This window comes from Pseudogymnoascus verrucosus (genome assembly GCF_001662655.1).
Source record: "Pseudogymnoascus verrucosus strain UAMH 10579 unplaced genomic scaffold scaffold_11, whole genome shotgun sequence".
In the NCBI taxonomy this organism is placed as follows: Eukaryota; Fungi; Ascomycota; class Leotiomycetes; order Thelebolales; family Thelebolaceae; genus Pseudogymnoascus; species Pseudogymnoascus verrucosus.
Window position 1 is genome coordinate 327,070 of NW_017263662.1, and position 25,156 is coordinate 352,225.

The window sequence follows — 25,156 nt, forward strand, 5'->3', positions numbered from 1 at the left end:
GCCTAGCGGGGGTGGGGCGCCCCATGAAGAATGGGTGCCGGTCTATTTTAGGGAACATATTTGCGGGAGCGGGGTAGCTGTTGACAGGTACAACTGGGGCGGTGATGATGTGTCTCTTGACAAAGGGCGAATTCAAATCTGTTTAAAGTCACTGTTAAAAATGTTAATAGTAGGGGCTTGTGCAATTATAGTGTGAATTAACGACTGTTATTTTATTGCGATTTAAAATTGGTGATTATAGCCTGGAATTATTTACTGTCGGGAATATCACTGATGAAATCAACCTTACGTTTGATTTTCCTCTTGAGATCATTATATTTCATTGTATTTTAGACTGATTCATAATCTTTTCCGCCAATTGTGTAGAAAGTAAATAGTGAACTATCAATGTTTCCAATGGTACCAGAGTAGTCGATACTGGAAACAAAGACACCATCAATATCCAATCCCATCTTTGGACGGGAGGTATTGCTGTTTAACCTGAGCAGCTGGTGAGCTGGGCTTCAACCACGCACGCCCTAATCCTTCACCTTGTAGAAACTCAATCTATCTCCATTCCCGCACAACTGGTTGTCATTGCCGCTGCAAGTCATGCTGCAGTCAGTGCCTTCAACCGCTCTGGCACCTGGAGTGATTGTATTTCCACACCAACACTCAGTGCTCCACTCAGTCCCAAAGTACGTGTAGCCATTACAGAAAGTAGCGCACGTCTCCAGCGTCATGTCATCGCTCCTGAGCATATCCCCCGTCAACGTACGCGATGACTGGAGATCAGTAACACAGCCTGTGTACTCGTAGTTGCCAACCGTAGTTGGTTGCTGGGGACCAGTCAGTGCGGAATTCACGTAGAGCGACAGACGGCGCGAGCCTCCGCATAGCTGCGATGCGTCTCCAGCGCAGGGGTAGTCGCACTCTCCCAATGGAGCTAATCCCCCTCCTGCTGGCCCAGTGCCGCACCAACACTCCTTGCTCCACTGGGTGCCGAAGTATGGGTAGGCGGCGCAGAAGGTGGCGCATTTCTCGTTAGTCATGTCGTCGGCGGCGGTGGATTTGGCAGCGAATGAACGGCCGGCAGCTGGCTCGGCCCAGCAGTATACGAAGTCGTAGTCACCGACTGTTACTGGGCTGGTTGGGGTTGTAGGGACTCCAGTGTTCGTTGGTGGTGCGACGGTGGTTGTTGGTGGTGGAGCAGTAGTTGTTGGAACCACAGTTGAGGTTGGGGGCGGCGCTGTGGAGGTGGGAGGCGTGGCGGTACCAGTTGGGCTTATGCCATTGCGGAAAATCACCATCTCAACGGGCATAAATTCATTGTTGATCTCTAAGTAAGGCAGACACAGGTGTCAGCAATAGTAACACATATTCCCCCATTTCTGGGGTCTTGAATTACTCCCGTGGGGTAAAGAAAAGTTAAAAGCAACTTACTGGTGTTTCCTGGGGGTGAGTAACGGAACTCCAATGTCCCGACCGCGTCCCGAATGCCGATCTGCCCACCAAGCACGGGCGGATCAGTGAGGCGAGCAACAAGTTTCAGGCGGATCTGCAGCTCATCTGTGTCTGGATCGCAGGCATACTCGCCCTTGAAGACAGCAGATGGGTGGTATTCACGTGCAGTCATGAACATCTTGGTCGTGTCATCTTGGTCGTTGTACTAGCAGGGTCGGTCAGCTTTAACATTGCTTGTCCCAGCTTCCCTAGGCCAATTGTGGAAATCTTACCTCCAGATCGATCACAGCGTGGATAGTATTGTAAATGAGACGGCCATTTTGAAGATATAGCACGTCGTTGGTCGCAACGCCTACAGGAGGCAGCACAAGATGCTCGTCGTCGCCATTGGCCCTGAATCTCATGACCTTGTTGTGAACTGTGGGAATGCTCGGGTTCTGGACAACAATGCTGAACTTGTCAAGGATGGTGTCTCCCGGCGGCGTGGTAGGGATTGTACATGCTATCGAGCTGGCCACAGATCCAAGCAAAGCAAGGAGAAGGCTAGATGATGGACGAGGCATAATTGTTGATGTTGGCAGTAACGATGTAGCCGTAAACAACGGCAACAGTAAGCTTACAAGCAAAGGAATACAACTCAATGGAAAGGGAAAACAGCTAACTACCATTACTTATAGGTCGTATTTATCCCCTCCCCTTCCCTTCCGTCCCTGCTTGTCCTTGTCCGTCCCTGGCCGTCCCTGTCGCCTATAATTCTTTATCCAGTGACGTGGTGCCCTTTCGGTGGTGACGGCCGGTGTCAGCCGCAGCTTGGCGGCCCTAGCCAACGAATACGAAGCCGTATGCCGCCAAGACAATAGTCACGGATGCATGGCATATATTGATTGATGCACCTTACAGATTATTATTGAAAATAGATCGGGAGGCAAGGTATTGGTAGTGATTATTCCGTTTGCTTAATGATGCCTACAAACGAGGCCAAAAAAAAATGCGCTGTACCACCTACACGCAGGGCAATAATTCGTTATCGTCCCCTCGAGTCCCTCGTCACAAAATAAATTGGAAAGCCGCATGCGCTGAATCGCTTAGATGAGGTTGTCTCACAATCAGACGCAGACGGGGTTGATTTATGACTTGGACCCCCGTTTGCTGGGAATTTCCATCCGCATTCATACCCGTGGCTGCGAACTGTCATTTTATCGGCTCGGCTTAAAGTTATTATAAGCTTACTACGGCTGTCACCCACACAAATAGAAGCTTCGATCTACGGCTGTTGTACCACCTCTATTTTTTTAAATTACCGCAATATCAAATATTCTGTAACCAATATCTCATAAGCTGAAAGGCAGTGTGACAATACACGGTTCGCGTACATGAATTTCCACGTGGCTGAAAGTTCTGCAGATTTCCAGCGAGCGTGGAACACGCATACAAGCTCCATGTGCCACATATGTACCGCATTACTGGAAGTAAATCAAATATAGACCCCTACAGAATGTCAAATTTATTTGTATGGCGTTGCGTACAGCTCAAATGTGCAGCCGTACCAATTGAATGGCGTAGCTGTGATTACCTATCAGAGAGATATAGACTATCTGCGTGATCTGAGCCGCACCGGTGTCACCCGAACCGTTACTGGTGCTATAGGTGTGACCGAAGCTCATAACATGCCTCGAACAACTTAATCTCGTGCTAATTAACTACTTTGCCTTCGCCCTCGCCTTCTTTGCGAACTCTTCCGCACATGCTCTTTTTAAGATGACCCGTTTCGACAGCTCTCGCATTGCGTCGTCTTTAACCTTGGGGTTGGCAATACCAGTATACCGGGAACAAGAGACTTCTAGAAAAATAGCACCAATAGCTCGACTGAAGGCTTCTCCCTCTTCCGTAGTAACTTGGCGTGTTCGTGGTGATTTGGAGTCCATGTCTGAGACAGCAAGCACCATAACAGGAGGAGGCGGCCTTGCTTCAAGATGCCTCAGATGTAACCTGCTCAGAAGCCTTCTCACCAAGCCGGGCTCAAAAGCGCTTTGTCCGGGTTTTGGGGTAGCTGCTTGTGGGATAAAAGAATTGCACGCTCTCTCGAATACAGATGGTAGCCCGAGAAAGCCCTGTCTCTCTGAGATGTGGTAAATGAAAATGACTGCCTCGCTGTTGCTGTTGCGCATGCCATATTCAAACATTGGCCCGCCTGCGGGACAATATTCCATTTGCATAAAAAGAGTTTTGTCGTTAATCGAAAATTGTCTGGATTCTTCGTAATTTTCAGTCGGATCAAAGAATGGTTTTTGATAGAATCCAAAGACGAGCTGCGAGATGTTAGAAATGTATTACATGTTAGACACTTGATGTTAGGGAGTGTACAGTATAAAACAGATCATAGCCTGGGTCGCGGGCTGTTACTACGGGTGTTAAGAACCTAAAAAAATTGTGGCTGTGTTGCCATTGGCGGACCATGTCCTCTTGAGTTGGGGTCAGCGGCATTCTATCAGCGGTTGATGCAAAAGGTTGGATTCTGTTCGTGTATGTTTTTTGATGTTGTTGTCACGACTAGATGATAAAAGATGGAAGACAGGTGGTGGGAGGTGGAAGGAGATGTAAGAAGTTAGTTGTTGGTTCGTTTTGGTTGCTTGATTTGGTTGGGTGTTGGCTGAAGGTTGAAACTCTAAAAGCTTACTCAGCTGAGAACTTAGACTTTGGTGAGATCGGATTGGATATCTTTGTGCAATTATAAATTAGACGCATTTCAATCTTCAAATACTACAATAATTCGACGCATACACTGCGGCGATAAGCTTCGTGGGTGGTATAGCATCACGAAAAGTTATGCGTGGAGTTCTCACATCTGGCTAAGATTTGTTATCTTTGAACCGCTTCACAATGAGTATGGCCCAATAAATGAGATAATAATAGAATTCCATGATTATCTATCCCTGTAGCTACAGTATTGACTTCCTCCATTCATTTCCTAGCCAAATTTCCAGTGTCGACTCAGTTGCAGCTCGACACCCTTACGGCCCATTTTATGGTATTGACAACTAATTCAGCAGAGTCCAAGGTTGGCTATAATACCATGTGAAATTAGCAACTATCCCCAATGTATATATATCATGTAGAAGAGACACAAGCTTACCAATAGAACAGGCGCTTGAAGTATAGTAACCGCTGATGTAACAACCATGCTCTGGCATGTACTCCCAAGTGCTAAACATCATGTCAGCTTGTCGTCGGCATCATTACAATTCAAACTCACCAGTTGCCACTGACACACGTGCCCCTCTTATAGCATTTGAAAACAAACTTTTCTCCGTTGAATGTCTGGCCAACTACTGGGTAGCTTGTGCCAGGCCCCGAGCGACAGTTCACAGTTGAAGAAACGTTGACGATCGAGCAGGTCGTGGCAGCGCGCTCAAAGATATCGCCTTCGCTTCGTTTCTCGCTGACAAAAATGGGGTGTTTTTCATCAGATGTCACTGCGTCGGAGCTTTTGCGACTGGCGAGGCAAGGGAGACGATGGGGAGAAGGAGGATAGCGAGAGTGGTAGCGGAGAACTTCATTTTGATGAGTGAGTTTGGGATAATGAGCAAGAGGCTGAATATGTTGATAGTGAAGTGATTGAAGTCGAACTGATGATGATTGATGGAGAGCTGGCGGAATGGTTGCTTTTATAATCATTTGCGAGCTTCTAACAAATCTGTTTCTTAGTCGGAATTTATTCTCCCCTCAAACACAAGATACTCCGCGGAGTGAAGCTGGAGCTGGAACAAAGGAATTAGTAAATGAGGCATGAAAATATGCACGTAAGAAATCTGTCCATGGTGGTTCTCCGGATCCCAGTTTCCTATCATGGTCACCGAATGTTGCCTCGAATATTATTTCCTATTCTGTTGTAAGATGTTTCTTGGAATCTCTTGAAGATAGCTGCTTTGTGGTTTCTGCCGGCCTCCCATATTGCTTGGCTATTCTTTGAAATGTATCTAATTAGATCACAATTAACTTTCGTTGCATACTTCTTGGGTGTTGGTAACCTTTCGACCCTTGCCTCGAAGTACAGAGAAACATTCTTAACCTTTTCCGAGTCTCACGTGGTATAAACAGTTGTCAGGCAGGCATATAGGCAGGCCGATCTTATATTCTGCGTACGCGTTTTCTCCCATCAAGATACCCAAACGCAACACAAGACGGCCACTTATTATTCTAGAAACTCGATCTGACACAAACTGGTCTAGTAATATTGATGATATATTGCAATTAGGTCATAATGAACCATACCGGACATGAGAGTCGCATTTCTCGCATTGACTATCAGAATTTGGTGCGTTAACCATGGGAAGATGCGCCTCCCCCGAGCAGTCTAATATATTAAAGTGTGGCATCTCGGTTCAAAGCTAATCCTTGGCCTGCAGCGGCAATGACGGCACCAACCATTTCCTACCGAGCACTTAGTTTAGGCCGAACTTGGAGCATTTGCTGACACGTAGAAACCAGTGAGGCGTGAGATGCGGGGAAGAACGCGTCGACTCAATAAGATGTGGAGAATGGAAGCGCCCGACAGGGATAAAGCGCGGGGAACAAATTACCAAGTCATGCAAGTACGTAGCCTTGCCTACTTTTAAAGACTAGTTTGCCTTTTTGTTGATTTACATATGGATCGAATTACTTGGGATGCAGTGTACACGTTGGTCCCTATCTATTATCCCGTTGGCTAATGGCTGGGATGTAAGACGGGCCAACTTAATAGAAGCCGCTCCATGGATATTCACTTCCAAGGCTAGCCCGAGGACCAATATTTTGAATGTGGCTCATTAGCAGAGTACTCTGATGCCGGTGACCCCTAGCTGTTTGGATGGAAGAGTTCCGAGGCCGTGCCGGATATCCGGGGGAGTGGGTGGTGGATTAGGAATGGTGAAGATACAGAGTTACGGTGCCTCCTTCAACAAAACGGCTAATGAATAGGCATAGAAATTGATCTTTTGTTGCGCCATTCTATAAACTGTTAGGCCGCGCTCCTGGGTTAGTGGCGGCGCCACCCGCCGACGATCAATTATGGCGTGCAATGTGGAGACAGTGATCAACTCCATCACCACGTTTTTGTTCGCGTAATATCGTGAATTCAATCATTTAGGGTGTCACTTGGTGGGAATCTACAGAGTTTCAAAGATTCTGGGCACGGTTCGTCTGACAGAATGCAGATTGTTGTTGAGCTCTTACACAGTCGAGGCTGGCACCATAATATGATTGATAATATAGAAACGTAATGTTAGTCTAGTCCGGAATGCCGTGTTTACTACCAAGTATACATGGCAGGCCTGGGATCTGACGCAGTTGGTTTAATTCCCTGTAGAAGACAAGATGCAACATCAATTCCCCGATTTTTATGTAGCCGGGAACGAGCGGTCTCTCTTCGGGCCTATGCACATAAACCAACTTTAACCACTCCAATCAAGGCACCGCACAGCTCCCCAACCATAGGAACACAGCCACAGCAAATTCGCCGCCTCTCATTGGCGTTGATTTCGCTTTTCTACCTTGCTATTGTGTTTATATATGCGACTCCATCCTCTCGATCAGTGTCTGCTTCCACATAACTTTTGTCTTTCCGAAACACAAAATTCTGTGGGGCTTTGCCATATTTCGGCCATTTGGCGATATTTGGAACTAGATTTCAAAGTCTATATTAGCCAATAGCCTATTACTGTGCAAATACAGAGGCTCTCGTAGATAGACTCACCACCGTGTCCATTAGGGTCGAGATCATGTGCAAACGAGGTCCACATTCTCATCACCAGGCGTGACAACTCGATATTCTCCGTGCTATTTCCAAGTGGCGTAAGATCCTGCTCTGGGTTGCCAAACACAAAGGGAATCTACATTTGGTAAGTGTGTATTATATAATCCTTGTGGGGCTTTACTTCACCTCAGAGAAATGGTTGATTCCAATTGACGTTGTTGTATTATACTTGGGCGCATCCCACCTGTACGAATATACATTGGACTTGAACTTGCTCATTTGCTTTGCCAGTAACCTTCGGGGAGCGAACATTGTGATATCGGTAGCCATGCTTTGGAAACGCTTGAATTGAAGGCCGTATTCCGGCCAGGTCCGGTTACCCCATCCGTACGGAGATCCGACGACAGGATCATTGGGATATCGTTTTAAGACTTCTTGGGCTTCGGGCTCTGTTAAAACGTAACGTTTGGAGTGAGTAAGCTGCCAGATAGCATCCGAGTCCGTGTTGACCCCATTGACGCCGAAGCCCTCGTCAGTGTTTGTCCCAACAATTATTGGAATTTTTGCGAATCGCCCCGTTACCAACGACTCTTGGCCGTACCGTGGGATAAAAGTACCATCAAGAGCATGAAACCATTCGAGCCCCTGGTATGCCAATGGGCCTATGATTTCTATCGGTACCTTGCGGAGGCATGCGAGTGAATCAGTCTGATTGCCACACCCTGTAGCAGTGGCAATTTTGTCATACATCGGCTGATACCATGTAGTGCCATTCAAAGGCGGTCCAACGGATCCGCCGCTCTCCAGGATTGCAGCTCGAAACAGTCCTTCGTTGTTGCCATTGTAGGCATTGATATGATCCCCGACGGAGTAGGCGCCAGCTGATTCTCCCCATATGGTGACTTTATCTGGGTCCCCGCCAAATGAAGAGATGTGTCGGTTTATCCACTTGAATGCGACGCGCTGATCTCGGAGTCCAAGGTTTTCATTGTGGCTTTCTGCTATCTCTTTGCTGTAGAGGAAACCAAAAGCGGCCAAACGATAGTTTATGGAGACTCCAATGACTGGTTTTTTGTTGAGAACAGACTGCTCAACAACGTAACTCAAGTTATATCTGTTTTTTGGTCAGCAAACTGAAATAAAATACATTGTTCAAACCGCTTCAATATTTGTGAATATTAAATTAAATAGAATAAAACGATTAAATATCGGAATTAATATTACCTTGGATCGCTTGTTGCGCCCTGCGTCCAACCGCCACCATAAATCCATAAAAGAACCGGCAGTCCTTTGCTCTCACCAGCTGGCTTCACAATATTTAAGTTCAGGCAATCTTCTCCCAAGGTGGTAAAACCACGGGAAACCAATTGGTCAGTGTCTGATCCAATGCCATAGCAGTCAGTTCCATAATTGCTAGCATTAAAATGGGTCTTTGGCGAGTCGTGATTGAGGACAGAGGGCGTAAACCGGACTGGCTCCGGTGCAAATTTTATGCCCAGAAATGCATCTTGGTTAAAGTTTGACAGGTGCCGACCATGATAAATCCCAGCACGGGAGTGGACCACTGGCTCCACGGGCAAGCTCCAGACAGAAGTGGCAAAGGCAAGGATTAATAACCGCTGCAGAAACATTGTACGAAACAATTCACGGGTTATATAATGGCCAATTCCGTCGAGATGGTACTATGAAAAACATGCTGATCAAATCGTGAAATGTAGGTTCTTATGATAAACTTACGCCGGAGCTAAACTCATCTCTCGGCAGAATGAAGTAGCTTATTCCTTAGTTTGCGGGGTTTGGTAGGAGCATCCATTTCCCACCAATGAGACAACCTCTCATAACGGCATCAGTGCATCCAGCTGGCTGGATGCACCATAGTTGAACAAAGTTGAGGTGAATTAACGGAATAAAGTAGCCCCAGGTATCTTCCCACTGTAATATATACGAAAAACTACCTTCGGGTGAAATTAATACGCCGTGGAAAAAAGTAAAACGTTTCTTTCCTTAATTTCATTGTTATTAATCTTATATTAATATTGCACTCGCATCGCAGGATATAATCTACAGTAATTAATCTTAAAATCCAAATATTTTCTTTGGGTCGTTATTACATCCTCATTTTTCAAGTTATGGAATGTATGGATATGCTAGGACAAAGAAAATCCCGACCACCCTTGTGGTAATTTTGAAGCTTCTTAGCACAGCTGCCTAACGTCCGACGTGGCAGAGCGGGATCTTAAGCTTCTCATCTTCTTTTTCTTTAATATAAACGATTATAGCCCCAACATTAACTTTTGTCCCTGTCTGTGTTGAACAGCCGTCTCATCCAAACTATTGGGAATTAATCGGGAAATACGGTGTTCTACACCCAAAATAGGGTGATAATCTCCGGTATCCCGTACGATCCCACAGTGCAAACGGTGCCAGGGAGTATCACAAGTAAATACAGTATATAGAAAATATAAAATCGATTAAATTATCTACCTATCTTACTGGGCTACGTGGCTATATACTCGATTCCTAGGGGGTGGCTAAAACCCTGAGTTTTGACCTGTCTCACATCAGCTAGTTTGCTGAATCGGTAAAGCTAATAGGATAAGCCTGGGAAACGCCCAAAATATAGGGCTATTTCTTGGCAAATCCCAAGGCATCCCCCGAATCTCCAAGACAAACCACCCTCGTCCGGCAGAGAAACCTCTTCATGTCAGTGTTATGGGACCTTTGTATGCGATTCAAAAGATCTTCCCTGAAGTCAACTGGCCGCTGGAGATTTCTCCCGACCGATCCTTCCTTGTAGAGGCAGGTACCCATCTCTCGAACTTGGTGTTCTCGACCATCTACGGCTGTGGCCCAGATAAGTATCACAGCGATGACTTTGTATTCAAAAGCGCTGCATAGAATCGATTGAAAGGCTCCGCTCCCACTCTGTAGGCCCCCTGTCTTCTATCCGATTTATAGACAGGCGAAAAATAATTTCTGATGAAATGCTAATGCTATACGACTAGTGATGGAGTGAACTTCGAAGCAATATTTGATCATCTCGTGCCCTCCGGCGTTAATAATCCTGAGGTCCTTCAAATAAACATTGTGGATCCAGAGGAGAAGGAGTCAAATGATAGATATCTAAAGATTGTTATCAATCTAGAGGAGCACAGAGGGACCTTCATCGCGGTCCCAAGATGCTGCCAAGTCAGAGTCGGATCTACCGAGCGCGCACGGGTCAATGACCTACCTTGATGATGGAGTAGTCAATGAAATGGACCCAGGGTGACTATTGTGGGAATGGCTGAGTTTGAATTCAAATGATGATGTCAGGTGGAGAGAATGCACGGGGTTATTGATTTATTACACAGCATTTTTAACTTTTACCCAATCGTTTCGTACCACTCACGACTGCAATGCAACCCCAAGACACTACATCTTGTTTATCCCATCGCGTCCAACACTACTCGTTGAGGACTGGTAGATACCGCTGTATCCCTCCACGGTTTCCCCCATTTCCTCGAAGACAATCTGTGCGAGCTTGGCATCCTTGTACAGAACAACTCCGTTGGGATTCTTCACCTCCATCAACGCTCCCATAGCACCCTCATACCCAGCATCAACTACACCAGCACTGATTCCCACGCCGGACCGCCATAGCGAAGATCTAGGGAAAACGCTTGCCATGCAGTTTCGTGGAATTTGAACCGTTTCGTTGAAATCGATCAAGTAAGCGCCTGGTTGTAGTGTAATTGTGTGGTTGGTGCTGTCGAAAGGTAAGTTAGAAACTTGCGCCGCCTGGCGATTGGAATTATCAAAATCAATCGTAGCCGCAGAGGTCCATTTAGAAACCTGACGCAGAGTAAGGTCAACACCGCATGGCTGTTGTTGCTGGGCGACATGTCGCAGGTTGCGCACCAATTGGCGGGTGACGATTTCGAGTCCACTGAGAATCATAGTGATGATTGGGAACGGAATAGCCTAGGTTACTGGAATTGGCACCTCGTCTGGTTGCCTTTGTCACTTGAGATTAATAAGCTAGCTGGAGTTTGGTTCAAGGCTGTTCGGCTGGCTGACTTCGCGACCAGTGTATGTATGAATTTGATCTGTCCACAGGATTAGAGAGAGATCTTCCCAGAACACCTATTTCGGGAGCTCGCAGTCACACCAGAAAACGACCTGCAGCACGAACTGTATATGATATCAAGCCCTTTGATGCGATTGTAAGCCCAGAATTCTCTTCCTGAAGCGAAGTCTAAGTCGTCGGCATCGCAGCTTATTATCCTTTTATTTGGGGAAAAATTCCTTATTCAAGATAAATGTTTCGGCTGACCACGACGAGTATGATGTGAGAATTTATATTACATAGCATAAGTGCTTTGGCTTATTCCCTGAATTGTACGAGCAGATTACAGACCTGAAGAGACTCACTATCTTCGTAAAGACAATGCAAAACAACGTTGGCGAGGCGACCAAGCCATTCTATCTCGCAGCAGCCAAGGAATGTGCAAGAAGGATAAAGAGTTTGTGCCAAAGACCATGAAACTCGATGACACATCTCCCCCAAATTATTCACCAGAGAGAATCTGGGAGATTAGAAGTCCAAGTAGATTGGCAAGTCCTAAAACCCGAGTTTTCGTCTTATGAGCTGCTGGATATGGCACGACACTGGAAATATGAGTATGGACGAAGCGGTGAGTCTGACTCCGACATTTTTCCCGGACTTATAAGCTTGAGTCCGGAACCTTGCTCATAAATTAAGTTTAGCTATGGCCTGCAAGATGAGTACGACATCTGTAGACACGACAAGCGCTTCGGCCCGTTCCTGGGATGATAATAGCCACGTTCAACACGCGCCCCTGGCTGGCAATTCGCTGTAAACAAAGAAAAAACAGTCCTAGGAGAATAATTGTACATAATGGCGGTTAAGTCGGGAGTTAAGTTGTCCGTGATAACATCCCTGATAAGGTGGTGGGGGATGACGCGCACGCCATGTTGATCTTAAATCGCAAATTAGGGTAACGAACCACGGCATTCTGGATGCCGACATACCGCGATTTCGTGGGGGGGAAAATGAGAAAACGATCCAGACAAAGCTTCACTGACTTATTGTTACATACATAGTATATTTAAATAGAGTTAAGTGTAAGGATCTTAAGGCGGGGTGAATTACCCTGGTAAAATCACAAGTCGCAATGGCGACATATCTACTCATATCGCCGTCATCGGCTATTGCACTGGAGGTCCCATCTGGCTCTCGATATCTATCTTTCATGATACTGGTGCCTCAAATATCCATTGACAACGAACTAAACAGTCCAATTTGGTGGCTATTAGAAACATGAGACAAAGTTTTTTATCTGCCGCTTTATTAGCGGCCGTTGCCGTTAACTCGACAGCTACCCCTGATCAGCATGCCCTTAACAACACCCCGCTGCCAGACCGTGAAACCCAACGCCCAAATGTGGTTTTTATCTTAACGGATGATCAAGATGTGCATCTTGATTCACTGGAATACATGCCACTCCTTCGCAAGCATCTGATTGAAAAGGGCACACAATTCACCAAGCATTATTGCACCACGGCTGTGTGCTGCCCATCGAGGGTCACGCTCTGGACTGGAAAGGCTGCACATAACACAAATGTCACAGATGTGTCTCCTCCATATGGTAAATGAAAAAATACTCATCTTTATAGCCGGCGAAGCTTACCCTTCTTCCTAGGCGGCTACCCAAAATTTGTTTCTCAGGGGCTGAATAAGAATTATCTCCCGGTGTGGTTGCAGCAAGCCGGCTACAACACATACTACACTGGCAAGCTCTTCAATGCGCACACGATATTAAACTATTTCGCTCCATTTCCTGGTGGATTTACAGGAACGGTAACATACCGCTGCTTACTCTGATACCGTCCAAGGCTAATTATCGAAGGAATTTTTACTTGACCCGCATACATATGATTATATGAACAGCGTGTTCCAGCGCAATAAATTACCACCTGTGAGCCACAAAGGAGAGTATTCTACCGATGTCCTCACCAAAAAGGCGTATGGGCTTTTGGCCGAGGCTGTCAAGGCTGACAAGCCTTTCTTCCTCACTCTCGCGCCAATCGGACCCCATTCCAATATCAACGTGAAAGACCTCTTGACTCCTCCCTTCGGCGGTATCGTTTTTGACGCGCCAATCCCAGCTAAGAGACACGAGAACTTATTCCCAGATGTTAAAGTGCCTCGCACAGCAAACTTCAATCCCGATTCGGTATGTAATCGACCCTTCAATACTCATTGGGAAAGTTATCATATTGTATTCTAACTCTGCTTGAAGCCATCGGGGGCCAATTGGGTCCGCGAGTTAAAGCAGCTAAATGAGACGAACATCGAGTACATCGACCACTTTTATCGATCGCGCCTCCGAGCACTTCAGGCGGTGGACGAATTGGTGGAGGGAGTCATTGCTAAATTGGAAGATTATGGCATACTGGATAACACTTATATCGTGTACAGCAGCGACAACGGGTTTCATATTGGACAGCATCGCCTGCAGCCTGGCAAGTCCTGTGGTTATGAAGAGGATATCAACGTTCCCCTGATTATTCGCGGACCTGGAATATCTGCCAATTTGACGACGGACGTAGTATCCACTCACACAGACCTTGCACCGACATTCTTCGAGCTCTTGGGAATACCTCTCAGGGACGATTTTGACGGGACACCAATCCCACTTACGAAAGAAGCCATTGCCCAGGCAAAGAACTCGGGCACAAGACGAGAGCATGTTGGCGTTGAGTACTGGGGTATTGCGGGGGGTGAAGGTATCTATGACAGCGGTAAGACATGCGTTATATCCCCTTTAAATGTGTTTGATGGCTGACGTTTGACTAGGCCTGGTTGGTCCGCGGAACAACACCTATAAATCTATTCGGCTTTATGGGGAAGGCTATAACCTCTACTATTCTACCTGGTGCAGCAATGAGCATGAGCTCTACAATTTAGATGTATGTCTCCATGCAGTGTAACAAGCTACCAGTGATATAAACCTGCCGCTAACCTAATTATTTTTCAGGATGACCCTGGACAACTCAATAACCTACTTTTTGAGGAAGATGGACCCAAGCCATCCACAAAGCCTCTTACACTGCTAGGCTACCCAGTCTCCAAAATTGTTGCCAGACTTGACACGCTGTTGTTCTTGCTGAAGTCATGCAAGGGCCAGGTTTGTGTAAAGCCATGGGAGAAACTGCATCCCGAAGGGGACGTACATACGCTAAAGGACGCATTGTCTTCGAATTTTGACAATTTCTACGAGATCGAGCAGACGAGAGTCAGCTTCACTACCTGTCAGCCGGGATATATTATTAGTGCCGAAGGCCCGCAGTTTGATCAAGATGGGCTTATCTTCAGGGATGGCCTATCCTGGGACCAGTGGACTTGAGTCCGGTGATGGTGGGGAATAAATTGTGTCTGGGCGAGCGAACAATTTATTCGCTATTTAATTGTCATATATGCGATAAATATAAACATGAGAATTTGCCCATTTAAATTAAAGCAGGCATTATATACATTCTTAAGGCTGGATATATTTTCGAAGGTTATGTTAGGTAGGCGATTTGTTTTTGGTTCTCAGATACCCATGGAACTTTAATTGGGAGCATGTGTCGACACCAACAATTTATTCTACCAAATCGGCAGGCCTGGCCTTTTTAATCCAAACTCCATGAATGACCTCCAATGCAATTAAATATGCATATTCAAAGCCCACAAATAATGGTACTGACCGATAACGGACTGTGATTTTTATGGTTGATTTCGCACGGCATTAAGGAATGCCGTGCTCTCGTGATTCTGCACGAAATTACGTGATTACCCACTCCAACAAGCATAGCGATGCACACTTTATCAGCAGGACTTATACCAGGAACATGGCGAACACAGAGCTTTTGGCGATTTAGTCGCGAAATAAAGTTGACTATACTCCCGCGTTGGCCTATTGATAGTAGGGTGGGTTTTGTTTCCGGGACATCCTTTCTGAGTGTAACCATCGCACATGACACATCTTCCAACAAGTTTCTGACGACAGCACACTTGTACGGCGGAATCCAAAGGAAACCATTGAATACGAACCTATAAAACAAGCAAGTATGGGGATCGGCACGGATACCAAAATCGGGTTCCCACAAGATAACGAGGAATCACCATTGCTTGTGTCGAACCCGTCCCAGTCGACCACCATCTGTGGAAGTTCCAGCGGCACAGACACTGAAGGCGACGTCGAGAATGCAGCAGATGAATACTCTCCGAAGGCAACGAAGAGGTCAATAACTGTCATTATCACGGCTTTATTAATCGGTTCGTCTTGTTATCATAATTCTTGTCACATGATGGGTTGGCTGACCTCGATGCTCAGGGGTTTTCATTGCTAACGCCGATGGGTCTCTACTTTTGGCTACCAATGGCTGGATTGCGTCTGAATTCAATGATCTTGAGAATGCAAGCTGGTTGGTGACGAGCTATGTGTTGACGTTGTGTGCGGCACAACCCCTTGTAAGTGATGGTTAATCTTCTTGCGGCACTTATGGGTATACAGGAATATTAACCAGATTGGAATTTATAGTACATCAAGCTCAGCGATATATATGGTCGAAGGACTATGATCTTGATCGCGTATAGTATCTTTGGAATTGGCTGGTGAGTGTCGCACCTTTGCTTCATTATGTGAGAAAGCTAACAAAAGACCCAGTGCAATTTGGTGAGTTACTGATACTAGCTCCATTTTTTCTCCAGTTATCATACCAATGGCAATACTAAATTAAAATGCAGTGCCTTGGGCCAGTCCTTGCTAATTGTAGTAGCTGGACGGATTGTTTCTGGGATAGGTGGGGCCGGTATGGACTCCTTGGTAAATATCTTGATCACAGGTGAGTGCCCATATCGCATGTGGTGGCTATTATCGCTGACATCTAAAAAGATCTGGTACCCCCGAGAGATGTTGGGTCCTGGAGAAGCTATGTGAATATTGTAGCTACAACTGGCCGTTCACTTGGTGGGCCAGTTGGTGGGTACCTGGCAGACACAGTTGGATGGCGATGGTATGCCCTTTTTAATCGCAGATATATTTGATCTGATCTGATAACCTCTAGGTCTTTCCTTGGACAATGTCCCCTTACACTTCTTGCAATCATATCAACATACCTCCTTGTTCCCAAGCAAACCGCAACGCGGACAGGGGATGTGAAGGAAGGGAGCAAGCTTGCACGGATTGATTTTGCTGGAGCATTCTTGCTGGCGGCCACAATCCTGTTCTTCCTTCTGCCACTTGAGATTACAGGAGAGAAAATACCTTGGACGCATCCTTTTGTCCTGGGATTATTTGCGTCATCCATAACGATGGGGGTTCTCTTCGTGGTCGTTGAGACTCATTGGGCCAAAGAGCCGATATTCCCGCTCAACCTCCTCCGTTCTCGACATGTCGTTATCCCAGATATTCTTGTATTTCTTCAATTGGCTGCACAATTAGGCGTATGTGCTCCAGAACCCCCCTTATACGCATAAGTCACTAATACTATTTGGAATCACGGCAGATGATGTATACAGTCCCTCTATATTTCCAAGTCACCCAGGACGCATCGACTGCAGTTGCTGGAGCGCATCTATTTCCCGCCGTGACAGGCGTTGCTGTGGCAGGGCTCCTTTCGGGCTATCTAATAAAAAAGTACTCATACCGAGTTAACTCCATAAGACTCTGCTAACTTATACGTTCTGTATCATAGGACTGGACGTTATAAGGCGCTTCTTACAATTGCCTCAGCCTGCGCATCTATATCGTATCTCCTCCTTATTCTCCGCTGGCACGGCCATACAAACTGGCTAGAGTCATTATATGTTGTACCCGGGTAAGACCCTCAAGCACTAGTTGCCCTGGAAGATTAGCTACTAATGGGCTGTAAAGAGGGTTTGGTAGTGGGATGCTCAACTCAGCTGCCTTCGTCGCTCTCACAGCGACCATCAACCGCGATCAAATAGCCATGGCTGCCTCGACATTTTTTCTAAGCGCCAATGCAGGCATGGCTGTTGGCATGGCATCTGCAAGTGCAGTTATACAGAGTGGCCTAAGAAGTGGCCTAGAGGCGAGGCTGGGTGATATTCCAAATAGAGCTCTGGTACGTCGCTCTCCGATTGGCTGTTTTCTCAGCTGGTATATTAGTTAATCCCAAACTTGGGTACAAACTGACAACCATTCTTGAACAGGTCATCAAAAAATCGATGTCGAGCATTGATTACATCCAGTCACTCGAGGGAGATGTAAAGAGCATCGTGGTGAGTGTCTATACGGACAGCTTACAAAAGTCTCATTGTATGTATAGTGATGATGTTCTGAACTAGGCGCAACGAAGCTGATATATTGTGTTTCTAGATCTAAACCTTGGGTTTGCAGTCACTGGAATTTTCGTGAGCTTGCTTGTGGAAGAGGTTCAAATATAGTGGTCATAAAATCTTTAGTTGGCCAACAATCGTATCAAGTTTCGACGCCTGGGTACGGACAGGAATGAAAGGTAGTCAAATTATGGCAATGGGCATACAGCAAGCAATTCCTGGAAGCATCACATTTGGTATCGGGATCTCAGAGCCTCTAATATAAAATGTAGATCAATAGAATACAAGCCATCAGCGTTTGCTATTGTATCGAGGAGCTTTCATAATACATCGCCAAAAAAAACTGTTCACAATTTAATTAAAGCATCTCACAACCCCCAACAACACCATAACATCCCCTAAAATCCCATGAAAGATGCAAAAGCTTTCCATCTGGTGCTAATTGGTGAATCCAAGAACCCCTTATTCGGATTTAACTCCACCAACAGACAGTTCCCGGACACCACCATGGGTGTTCCCTTCGTCGCAACAATTGCCGTCATTATCAGCTCCGCCAACGCCGGAAGTGCCATTGCAGGAGCCATTTGCGATGGATTGCCAAGAGACATGATGCCGAAGAGAGTCGAAATGGAAAATGTCACCGTCTGCAGGATTCGGAACTGACTAAACCGTGCTCCCTGTTGCAGATAGTCGAGGCCTTGGTAAGGAGTACACCCATTGAGATTCGTGACTTCGTATGCTACCCGTCCAAGATCGGAGTGCCAGCGCTGGATGACCAATGCTAGTGAGGCGGGATATTGGAAGATGAGAGGGATTGCCGCGAAGACAGTGTAGAATTGCGAGAGGTCGAACCACATGGCCCAGCCGAGTACAGACATCCACCCTCCAGTTTTGAAGCTTGCTTGTGTCATCCCAAAAGCTACCACCCACGCAACGAAGAGGAATGGCGACAGGAGTAGTTGGAGGATATTGAACGGCGTGATGGAGAAACTGGAAACGACTTGTCCATTAATCTCATGTGACGATGTGCTGAAGCAATTGATCGGTGGGTTTATCAAGATGTACTGCACCAGCGCTTGCGGCCAGCTGGGCATGAACGCAGCATCTTGAGGTGTACTGTCGACGATGGTGAGGTTATAGAGTTTGCGAAACGCTTCAATATCTTCGGTTTTTTTCGACAGTTTCCAGAAGTTCTGTCCGGTTTCGCTACGATTCGCATCAGTTGTATCCTCGCGCCTGAGAAGCTCTGGTTGGGTTCCAGAGTACAAGGCTGGATTTCTCGGAGCCAATAGGCCTAGTGCGGTATGGCCCCCACTGCTGATCGCTAGAATTGTGAGAACATAGCGGAGGATCCACATCGCGAATGCTAAAACATACAGATTTGATGACTTACGATTGTTTACATGTCTGTAGTCAGATCCCTTGGAGAATATCTAATATTTATGACCAAGGGCTCCAGTACCAGCGCGTTCCAACTTCAGTGAGGCTATTCCAGGCTGACCACCTGTCAGGCTTGCCCGTTTTGCACAGCCACCACAATGCAATGCCCCAAGCATTTCAGCCTTACTTTAAGTTCCCGCCCATATATATGTGAGGGATTTTAAGATTTGACCGTTGAAATTGTAGTAGAGAAGTAAAACTCCTCGAACAGCGAAGAATCTAAATTACTCGCCCGAAACGGTCTTCATACGATGCTTCAAGAAGCACTGTAGTTGTTTTTGTTTTTCTTGTAGGACAGAAGAGATGCCTTGCCACCGGGAGCTTCGATGGTGGAGTTGAACCACCCTTCAAAAAAATTCAAAAATTATGGGCTCAACCGGGATTTGAACCCGGGACCTGTCACATTCAAGCATCTGTTCTTTGAGAACAGGGGATGAATCCCGAAGCAACAATCATACGACTAGACCATTGAGCCTGTGATTTTCATCTTATGCGTCAAATGCGGCGTCTTTGTGAAGGAGAGTGTCACTCAAATGTTTAGACTAAGCTTGGCATATTGTTTCCTAAATATCGCTCGGTGTAGACCCTGCCAAAACTAGCTGACAGGGTGCGGCCAAGCACATCCTTGCCCTATACTGAATAATCTATACCACTGTGTGCACTGATAGGAGGGCTGAGTGCCGTCACCCTTCACTCCGTGGATGGGTTGCATTCAAGATACCAGCCAATCCGACGATCAGCCTCATCATATCATCAAGCAGGTGAGCATTAAGCTTCAGTTTGGAATGTGACAGCTCAGGACCCCTGTATTCAGCCCAAACTTTGACTGTCTGCACTGTATAGTAAGGCAGTTTAGGCCCAAGCCACGAAGCTGTAGCTCCGATAAAATCCGGGCAAATACCACAAAAATATTTCGAACATTGCGGAATGGTACCTTTTCAGAGAGATAGGTCCTAATAAATGGCAGCAAAATCATTAATGTGATAAATCGTCCGGGGAAAAATACGTGGGTACTATGTATCCTCTGGGGGAGACTGTCTGATTTGACTAAGAAGTTTATCTGATTTATTTACATTGCAAACATCTAAAACCCAGCAACACCAAGCTCTGTAAACAACAGGCGTCGCATCTTGTCCATTATGCGGTTTTTAGCCATCCCATGAGTGCTTCGTGATACCTATCTGGGGCTTGAATCTGTGGCGCGTGGCCAAGGTCGGGAAACGCAATTAATTTTCCGTTGGGAATCATCGCAGCAACCTGTGGACCAAGTACATCGTAGTGGCCTAGTATTGCCTGAACTGCCGGGGGAGACCACTGAGCCCCAATGGCGGTGTTATCCTTGGCACCAATGAGCAGGAGCGTCTTTGGCTTCAAGAGATGAAACTCATAAACGACTGGCTGTGTGAGAACCATGTCAACAACAAGAGCCTGGTTCCAGGCGTAATCAATGCCTTTGGATCCCGAGTAAATTCCGACAAGCATATTCACCCAGGTGTCGTAGGCTGGAGCCCAGGTTCCCACGTAGTAGGTAGCCTGTTCGTAGCCGCGGATAGAGTTATAGGTGCTTGCTTGCTCGTTGGCCCACGAGATGTCAGTGTTGATATATGGTACGCCAAGAGCTTTCCAGTCCTCGAGACCGATAGGATTCGTCAGAACCAACTCCGTCACGTTGCTAGGATACATCAAGGAAAAGCGCGTGGCGAGCATGCCGCCCATTGAATGGCCGATGAGAGTAACCTTATCGATGCCGAGGGTTTTCAGCAGACCTAATGTGTTCATTGCGAACTGCTGCAGACTGAATTGGTACGTTTTTGGCTTGGATGATTTGCAGAAGCCAATCTGGTCAGGGAGAATGACGCGATAGCCAGCTGCAGTAAGCTTGTCCGCGGTCTCCTTCCAAGTTGGTCCACAGAAGTTTTTGCCATGCAGGAGCACGGCGGTCTTGCCATTAGGTGGACCCGTTGGCGCAACGTCCATGAAGGCCATCTCGAGCCTCTGTTTTCTTTGCGTCTCGAATTGATAGAGCTTCACGGGCCAGGGATAGACAAACTTAGAACCATTCAGGTCGAATGGGATATCGCGCTCCTTGATAGAGTCATTGGAGGTGGCGGAGACAAGACCGAACAGGCCTAGGCCGAGGATTGCAATGCATTGTAGTCCCTTCATGGCTGTAATCTGATTTGGCAGGCTGATCTCAAAGTTAGTTCTCCTCCTGGAAACCAAACACGCCGTCGTATATGGTCACAACGCGGGTTTGCGATTGTAGCAGGGTTGGTGGGGTTGACCGACCTTCAGGAACCTAGGATCTACTTGATGTCTCACCGAACAATCGCGAGGGGATTGTATCACAGAAGAGATATATAGTAAACAAAACAAGCAGAATACAGCTCAGTGAAGATATTACATTTAACAAGATGGGATCCAGCCGAGAGCCAGTGGAGAACTCATGTCAACAACAGTGGAGGACCAACGCCGTATTCTCGCCATTTTGCGCACTCCACGAAATTAGATATCACAAGGTAGAGGTACACTCGAGGGGAGATATATAGCTATACCACAGCACAAATACCCCATCTGCCCAAGGTAGTGATACAACATCACCCAGCACCCACTGAGGTTACTGGGGTCAATATGGGTAGCATCGTTCTTCTTGGGGTGCTCACTGTGGGGATTCGGACTATTACCCCTCCTTCATCTCATAACTTTCTTACAACGTGCATATCTCATTTCCGGTCCAACTCATCGGCGGTACCTCGTTTATCCGTAGAATAAAGTACCAAACTTCCACTTTAGTAGCAAGTCCGGCTGACATGGCTGCAACCTGGTTCGGTACTTTCCTATTTTAGGAAGTCGCAAGTAGATCGGAACGGGATAGGATTCGGCCCGCTAGGGACTTTGTGGACCTTCTTCATTGAGCAACATGGAAATGCATAGAGTTGGAAAAAAAAACAGGGAAGCCATCGTGAGATGCCACCGTGTACCAAAGTAAGCATGTCGCGTCGATCATCGCATGCCAGTATGCGGCTATTTCGTAGCTCGGTCTCATGTTCAGTGAAATGGCACATTTCAATGCCGTTTAGGGCTGATTAAGGCTGCATTGTTGAGTTATCTGCGATTTGGGACGGCGATGGTGAGTGTATATTTGGGCGACTGCCCCAGATTTATCATGTTGGCTTTCTCTTCTTCCCTTCGGCGCATGTCCGACATCTTCTCCTCGCTGATGGGAATCTCACGTCGTAATTACGATGGTTAGTGGTAACGCACCCGGAGAGAGCCACGCTCTGCAAGTTCAGATTCCTTGCATCGTGTTCTTTGTTGTCACACCCATCTTCATCATCATCAGAATATGGACTCGGATCAAGCTGAAGAGTGGCCTTGGCTATGATGACTGGACAATTTTGTTCTCTTTTGTAAGAATTCTTGGCAGATCGTGACCCGCCAAGCGGGCAGATCGCGATCCTCGGAACTAGTTACAAACCTAATCTGCCTCACAGATCAATTCCTTGGCTGTTTCGGCCTTGATGATGGCATCCTGTGCCTATGGATTTGGGCAGCACAATGCCAACTTGTCCGTGTATAATCGAAAGATGACTTTCAAGGTAATTATTTATCGCATTATCCATTCCGAGAATGCCGGTTGCTCACACTTCTCCAGCTGTTCTATGTAGCCCAAGCGTTCTACAAAATCACAATTAACCTGACGAAAGCTTCGATCCTGCTACTATATCTCAGAATTTTTATTCAGAGGCCTTTTCGGATTATGTGCTATGTTATGTTGGGGATCATCTTAAGTTACATGGTTGCCACTTTCTTTTCGTCTGTCTTTCAATGTACGCCTATATCGCGTGCTTGGGACAAATCGATTCATGGCTCATGCATCAGTATTCCCAAGAACTGGTACGCCAATGCCGGCTTCTCGATCGCCACGGACTTTATCATTTTGGTGCTTCCAATGCCCATCATATACAAGTCATATCTCCCTTCAAACCAAAAGGTGGCACTGATGTTTGTGTTTGCACTCGGAGCCTTGTAATTATGCCATACCCTTTTGAAAAATTAATTGCTGACCCCTACAGTGTCATGATCACGAGTATCTTCCGAATGCAAACCCTTAATTTCTCATCAACAAGCCCTGATCCGACTTGTAAGTCCTATACACCACCCAACCCCAGAATTATAAACAGCCGTTGACATATCCGGTAAGATGATATTGCCTCCTCACTCTGGACCATTGTTGAAGAAAATGTCGGCATCATATGTGCTTGTCTCCCCTCGTGCAGACCGATCCTTTCGATGCTGTTCCCCACTGTTTTCCCATCTAACTCTGGGAGCGGACCCTACGGGTCTTCTTCGGGGAACCCGAGAAGCAACACATTCGAGAACACTGATTCTGCCAAAAGCGGTTGGACCCCCTCACGGGGTGACAAAGACGCCATGGGAGTTAACCTCACGACTGTGAAGGCCCATGGCTTGAAAGGCAGCACAAGCGAGGAATCCATTCTTAGGCGTCACGATGGGTTGGGTAATGACAGCGATGGGAATGGGATCCATAAGGTAACAGCTTATTATGTTTCATGGCCTTTCGAATAATATTAAATACAGTTCACAATACCGACAGGGAAATATCTGACTGATGAAATATCCCTTAGGGTTAGGGTATATATACTCTTCGCGATGTTGAAAGACATCATAGAATATGAACTTAAGTCATATGTGGTCGACGTCCAGTGTTTGATATTGATAACGAGGGTTGAAAGGTCCATGTGATCCACATCCTTCGTAGCGCCTCCGTGGCAACCTCTAACAAGCCACAATTTTGTAGCCACCAATCAAACGTTGAGTTCTCCTGGCCAAAATAACCCGAAGCTGATGCCTGGGGTTAACTCAGAATCTACCTACCAGAGCTCCATCTCGCAGACATCCATTTATCATAATCCGTCTTCTCCTCCCCTTCCCTTCCTTTCTCGTATTACTTCCCTCCATATTCTGACGCTACGACTTCTTTCCCCACCTCTTCTTTCCCACATCTTCTCTCCCCATCTCTTCATTCTTTCGCCCCCTCCTTCTCTCACTTCCCCTCCATTTTCCTTTACTTGGAGCCCTCTTATCTTTACCGCAGTGCCATTAGCATCTTTACCCTTTTTAGCAGGACACTCCTGTATTAAGAATTCGCAGTTCCTTCTTCTCCAATCTGAGAGGTCCCATTCTCTCTCCGCAATTATCATAACTGGTTGAATGATTTTGAGGGCCTCGTTATAGTCGCCACCCCATAAAAGTACCCATGCGAGTGCTTGTTGTGAGGAAATAAGAATAGGGTGAGTAGGAGTAAAGATTGTGTTCTGTATCTGAACAACTTCCTGGAGTAGTGAAACAGCATGTTTATGCTTGCCGGCTCTAGAAAGCGCCATAGCAAGTTCATGTTGTGAAGTAAGGCAATTGACGTTGATATGGTTCATGTTTGTCTTATGTATTTGAACAATATCCTCAAAGAGTAATATAGCCTCTTTATGCTCACCGGCTCTTGAAAGCGCCACAGCAAGTTCATGCTGTGAAGCAAGAAGGCTAACATGTCCAGCTTTCTTAGTTGAGATCTGTATCTGCACGACATCCCGAAGGATAGAAATAGCCTCTTCATGGCTGCCGTCTTTTGAAAGTTCTATGGCAAGCCTCTGCAGGGAACTAAGACGGCTAGGATTTTCAGGTTCCGTTGTTGCTTTCTGCATCTTAACAATATCCTGGAGAAGTGAAATAGCATCTTTTGGCTTGCCATCCATCGAAAGTGCCCTAGCAAATTCATGCTGCGCCCATAAAATGTCCAGGGTAGAATATTGCGATGATGTTCCAATTGTTCGGACTACCTCTCGAAGGATGTCGACAGCAAGCTGGTTCTTCCCTTCTAATAGATAGATCGCTGCCAGTGCCATTTTTGTAGCAAACAAAATTCTATTTGTAATTGCTGTGGAGCCTTCATTGCTGCACACTATACTTTCAAGTATACCTTGGGCGGTATGATGATCGTGTAGTGGTATTAAGCATAGGGCATGGATATACTCTATCCAAGAGCTATTTGTCAAGAGAGGATCTTCCGAATCAAACTTCTTCCGGAGTATTGTAGTTTGTGCTTTACACCGAATAAAGTTATCCACTCTGTAGAAAAACCATGCAAATTGAGCGAACATTCGGCCAATCTC

General features: G+C 46.4%; 10 protein-coding genes and 1 non-coding gene across 11 annotated transcripts; 4 read left to right on the top strand and 7 right to left on the bottom strand.

Annotated features, from left to right (window-relative positions):
- Positions 1 to 204: 204 nt before the first annotated feature.
- On the bottom strand, positions 205 to 2,150 carry VE01_03577 (uncharacterized protein). The gene is made up of 3 exons (XM_018273064.2): positions 1,716 to 2,150; positions 1,423 to 1,648; positions 205 to 1,318 (listed from the first exon to the last, which is right to left on the bottom strand). Exons 1-3 carry the CDS (start codon positions 2,109 to 2,111, stop codon positions 519 to 521), a joined length of 1,422 nt encoding a protein of 473 aa, XP_018132194.2. The 5' UTR covers positions 2,112 to 2,150; the 3' UTR covers positions 205 to 518.
- A 993-nt stretch (positions 2,151 to 3,143) lies between these two features.
- Positions 3,144 to 8,875, bottom strand: VE01_03578 (uncharacterized protein; the record flags this gene model as incomplete). Its single annotated transcript, XM_018273065.2, has 7 exons — positions 8,399 to 8,875; positions 7,361 to 8,288; positions 7,175 to 7,310; positions 4,697 to 4,916; positions 4,577 to 4,647; positions 3,808 to 3,905; positions 3,144 to 3,752 (listed from the first exon to the last, which is right to left on the bottom strand). The coding sequence occupies exons 1-7, from the start codon at positions 8,803 to 8,805 to the stop codon at positions 3,144 to 3,146; spliced, it is 2,469 nt and encodes an 822-aa protein (XP_018132199.1). The 5' UTR covers positions 8,806 to 8,875.
- A 1,011-nt stretch (positions 8,876 to 9,886) lies between these two features.
- Positions 9,887 to 10,411, top strand: VE01_03579 (uncharacterized protein; the record flags this gene model as incomplete). The annotated part of the gene is made up of 2 exons (XM_018273066.1): positions 9,887 to 10,032; positions 10,180 to 10,411. 2 exons carry the CDS (start codon positions 9,887 to 9,889, stop codon positions 10,409 to 10,411), a joined length of 378 nt encoding a protein of 125 aa, XP_018132200.1.
- Positions 10,412 to 10,503: 92 nt separating this feature from the next.
- On the bottom strand, positions 10,504 to 11,553 carry VE01_03580 (uncharacterized protein). Its single transcript, XM_018273067.2, has 2 exons — positions 11,325 to 11,553; positions 10,504 to 11,262 (listed from the first exon to the last, which is right to left on the bottom strand). The coding sequence occupies exon 2, from the start codon at positions 11,111 to 11,113 to the stop codon at positions 10,589 to 10,591; it is 525 nt and encodes a 174-aa protein (XP_018132274.1). The 5' UTR covers positions 11,114 to 11,262; positions 11,325 to 11,553; the 3' UTR covers positions 10,504 to 10,588.
- Positions 11,554 to 12,482: 929 nt separating this feature from the next.
- Positions 12,483 to 14,586, top strand: VE01_03581 (uncharacterized protein; the record flags this gene model as incomplete). The annotated part of the gene is made up of 6 exons (XM_018273068.2): positions 12,483 to 12,825; positions 12,880 to 13,037; positions 13,087 to 13,413; positions 13,480 to 13,981; positions 14,037 to 14,149; positions 14,218 to 14,586. Exons 1-6 carry the CDS (start codon positions 12,498 to 12,500, stop codon positions 14,584 to 14,586), a joined length of 1,797 nt encoding a protein of 598 aa, XP_018132273.1. The 5' UTR covers positions 12,483 to 12,497.
- Positions 14,587 to 15,059: 473 nt separating this feature from the next.
- VE01_03582 (uncharacterized protein) lies at positions 15,060 to 17,869 on the top strand. Its single transcript, XM_059463541.1, has 12 exons — positions 15,060 to 15,500; positions 15,559 to 15,695; positions 15,766 to 15,839; positions 15,892 to 15,900; positions 15,972 to 16,069; positions 16,120 to 16,240; positions 16,292 to 16,670; positions 16,733 to 16,863; positions 16,922 to 17,044; positions 17,101 to 17,311; positions 17,400 to 17,468; positions 17,566 to 17,869. The coding sequence occupies exons 1-12, from the start codon at positions 15,293 to 15,295 to the stop codon at positions 17,569 to 17,571; spliced, it is 1,566 nt and encodes a 521-aa protein (XP_059319867.1). The 5' UTR covers positions 15,060 to 15,292; the 3' UTR covers positions 17,572 to 17,869.
- Positions 17,778 to 18,975, bottom strand: VE01_03583 (uncharacterized protein). Its single transcript, XM_018273070.2, has 2 exons — positions 18,919 to 18,975; positions 17,778 to 18,731 (listed from the first exon to the last, which is right to left on the bottom strand). The coding sequence occupies exon 2, from the start codon at positions 18,617 to 18,619 to the stop codon at positions 17,924 to 17,926; it is 696 nt and encodes a 231-aa protein (XP_018132275.2). The 5' UTR covers positions 18,620 to 18,731; positions 18,919 to 18,975; the 3' UTR covers positions 17,778 to 17,923.
- Positions 18,976 to 19,332: 357 nt separating this feature from the next.
- Positions 19,333 to 19,440, bottom strand: VE01_03584 (the record flags this gene model as incomplete). Its single annotated transcript has 1 exon — positions 19,333 to 19,440. It is a non-coding gene; the product is annotated as a tRNA-Pro (tRNA).
- A 517-nt stretch (positions 19,441 to 19,957) lies between these two features.
- VE01_03585 (uncharacterized protein) lies at positions 19,958 to 21,357 on the bottom strand. The gene is made up of 2 exons (XM_018273071.2): positions 21,255 to 21,357; positions 19,958 to 21,153 (listed from the first exon to the last, which is right to left on the bottom strand). Exon 2 carries the CDS (start codon positions 21,129 to 21,131, stop codon positions 20,103 to 20,105), a length of 1,029 nt encoding a protein of 342 aa, XP_018132270.1. The 5' UTR covers positions 21,132 to 21,153; positions 21,255 to 21,357; the 3' UTR covers positions 19,958 to 20,102.
- A 538-nt stretch (positions 21,358 to 21,895) lies between these two features.
- VE01_03586 (uncharacterized protein) lies at positions 21,896 to 23,827 on the top strand. Its single transcript, XM_018273072.2, has 5 exons — positions 21,896 to 22,375; positions 22,460 to 22,564; positions 22,621 to 22,994; positions 23,042 to 23,109; positions 23,170 to 23,827. The coding sequence occupies exons 1-5, from the start codon at positions 22,211 to 22,213 to the stop codon at positions 23,553 to 23,555; spliced, it is 1,098 nt and encodes a 365-aa protein (XP_018132272.1). The 5' UTR covers positions 21,896 to 22,210; the 3' UTR covers positions 23,556 to 23,827.
- On the bottom strand, positions 23,668 to 25,143 carry VE01_03587 (uncharacterized protein; the record flags this gene model as incomplete). Its single annotated transcript, XM_018273073.2, has 2 exons — positions 24,080 to 25,143; positions 23,668 to 23,838 (listed from the first exon to the last, which is right to left on the bottom strand). Exons 1-2 carry the CDS (start codon positions 24,887 to 24,889, stop codon positions 23,668 to 23,670), a joined length of 981 nt encoding a protein of 326 aa, XP_018132271.1. The 5' UTR covers positions 24,890 to 25,143.
- Between the last annotated feature and the right edge of the window lie 13 nt (positions 25,144 to 25,156).

Coding starts and splice junctions, on each gene's coding strand:
- VE01_03577 (XM_018273064.2), bottom strand. CDS start 2,111: ATGGTAGTTAGCTGTTTTCCCTTTCCATTGAGTTGTATTCCTTTGCTT. Junction 1,649..1,715: donor ACGCTGTGATCGATCTGGAG/GTAAGATTTCCA, acceptor CGACCCTGCTAG/TACAACGACCAAGATGACAC. Junction 1,319..1,422: donor CTCACCCCCAGGAAACACCA/GTAAGTTGCTTT, acceptor TGCCTTACTTAG/AGATCAACAATGAATTTATG.
- VE01_03580 (XM_018273067.2), bottom strand. CDS start 11,113: ATGATTCTCAGTGGACTCGAAATCGTCACCCGCCAATTGGTGCGCAAC.
- VE01_03582 (XM_059463541.1), top strand. CDS start 15,293: ATGGGGATCGGCACGGATACCAAAATCGGGTTCCCACAAGATAACGAG. Junction 15,696..15,765: donor TGTGTGCGGCACAACCCCTT/GTAAGTGATGGT, acceptor TGGAATTTATAG/TACATCAAGCTCAGCGATAT. Junction 16,671..16,732: donor AATTGGCTGCACAATTAGGC/GTATGTGCTCCA, acceptor GAATCACGGCAG/ATGATGTATACAGTCCCTCT.
- VE01_03583 (XM_018273070.2), bottom strand. CDS start 18,619: ATGCCCAGCTGGCCGCAAGCGCTGGTGCAGTACATCTTGATAAACCCA.
- VE01_03585 (XM_018273071.2), bottom strand. CDS start 21,131: ATGAAGGGACTACAATGCATTGCAATCCTCGGCCTAGGCCTGTTCGGT.
- VE01_03586 (XM_018273072.2), top strand. CDS start 22,211: ATGGTTAGTGGTAACGCACCCGGAGAGAGCCACGCTCTGCAAGTTCAG. Junction 22,565..22,620: donor ATCGAAAGATGACTTTCAAG/GTAATTATTTAT, acceptor ACACTTCTCCAG/CTGTTCTATGTAGCCCAAGC. Junction 22,995..23,041: donor GTGTTTGCACTCGGAGCCTT/GTAATTATGCCA, acceptor TGACCCCTACAG/TGTCATGATCACGAGTATCT.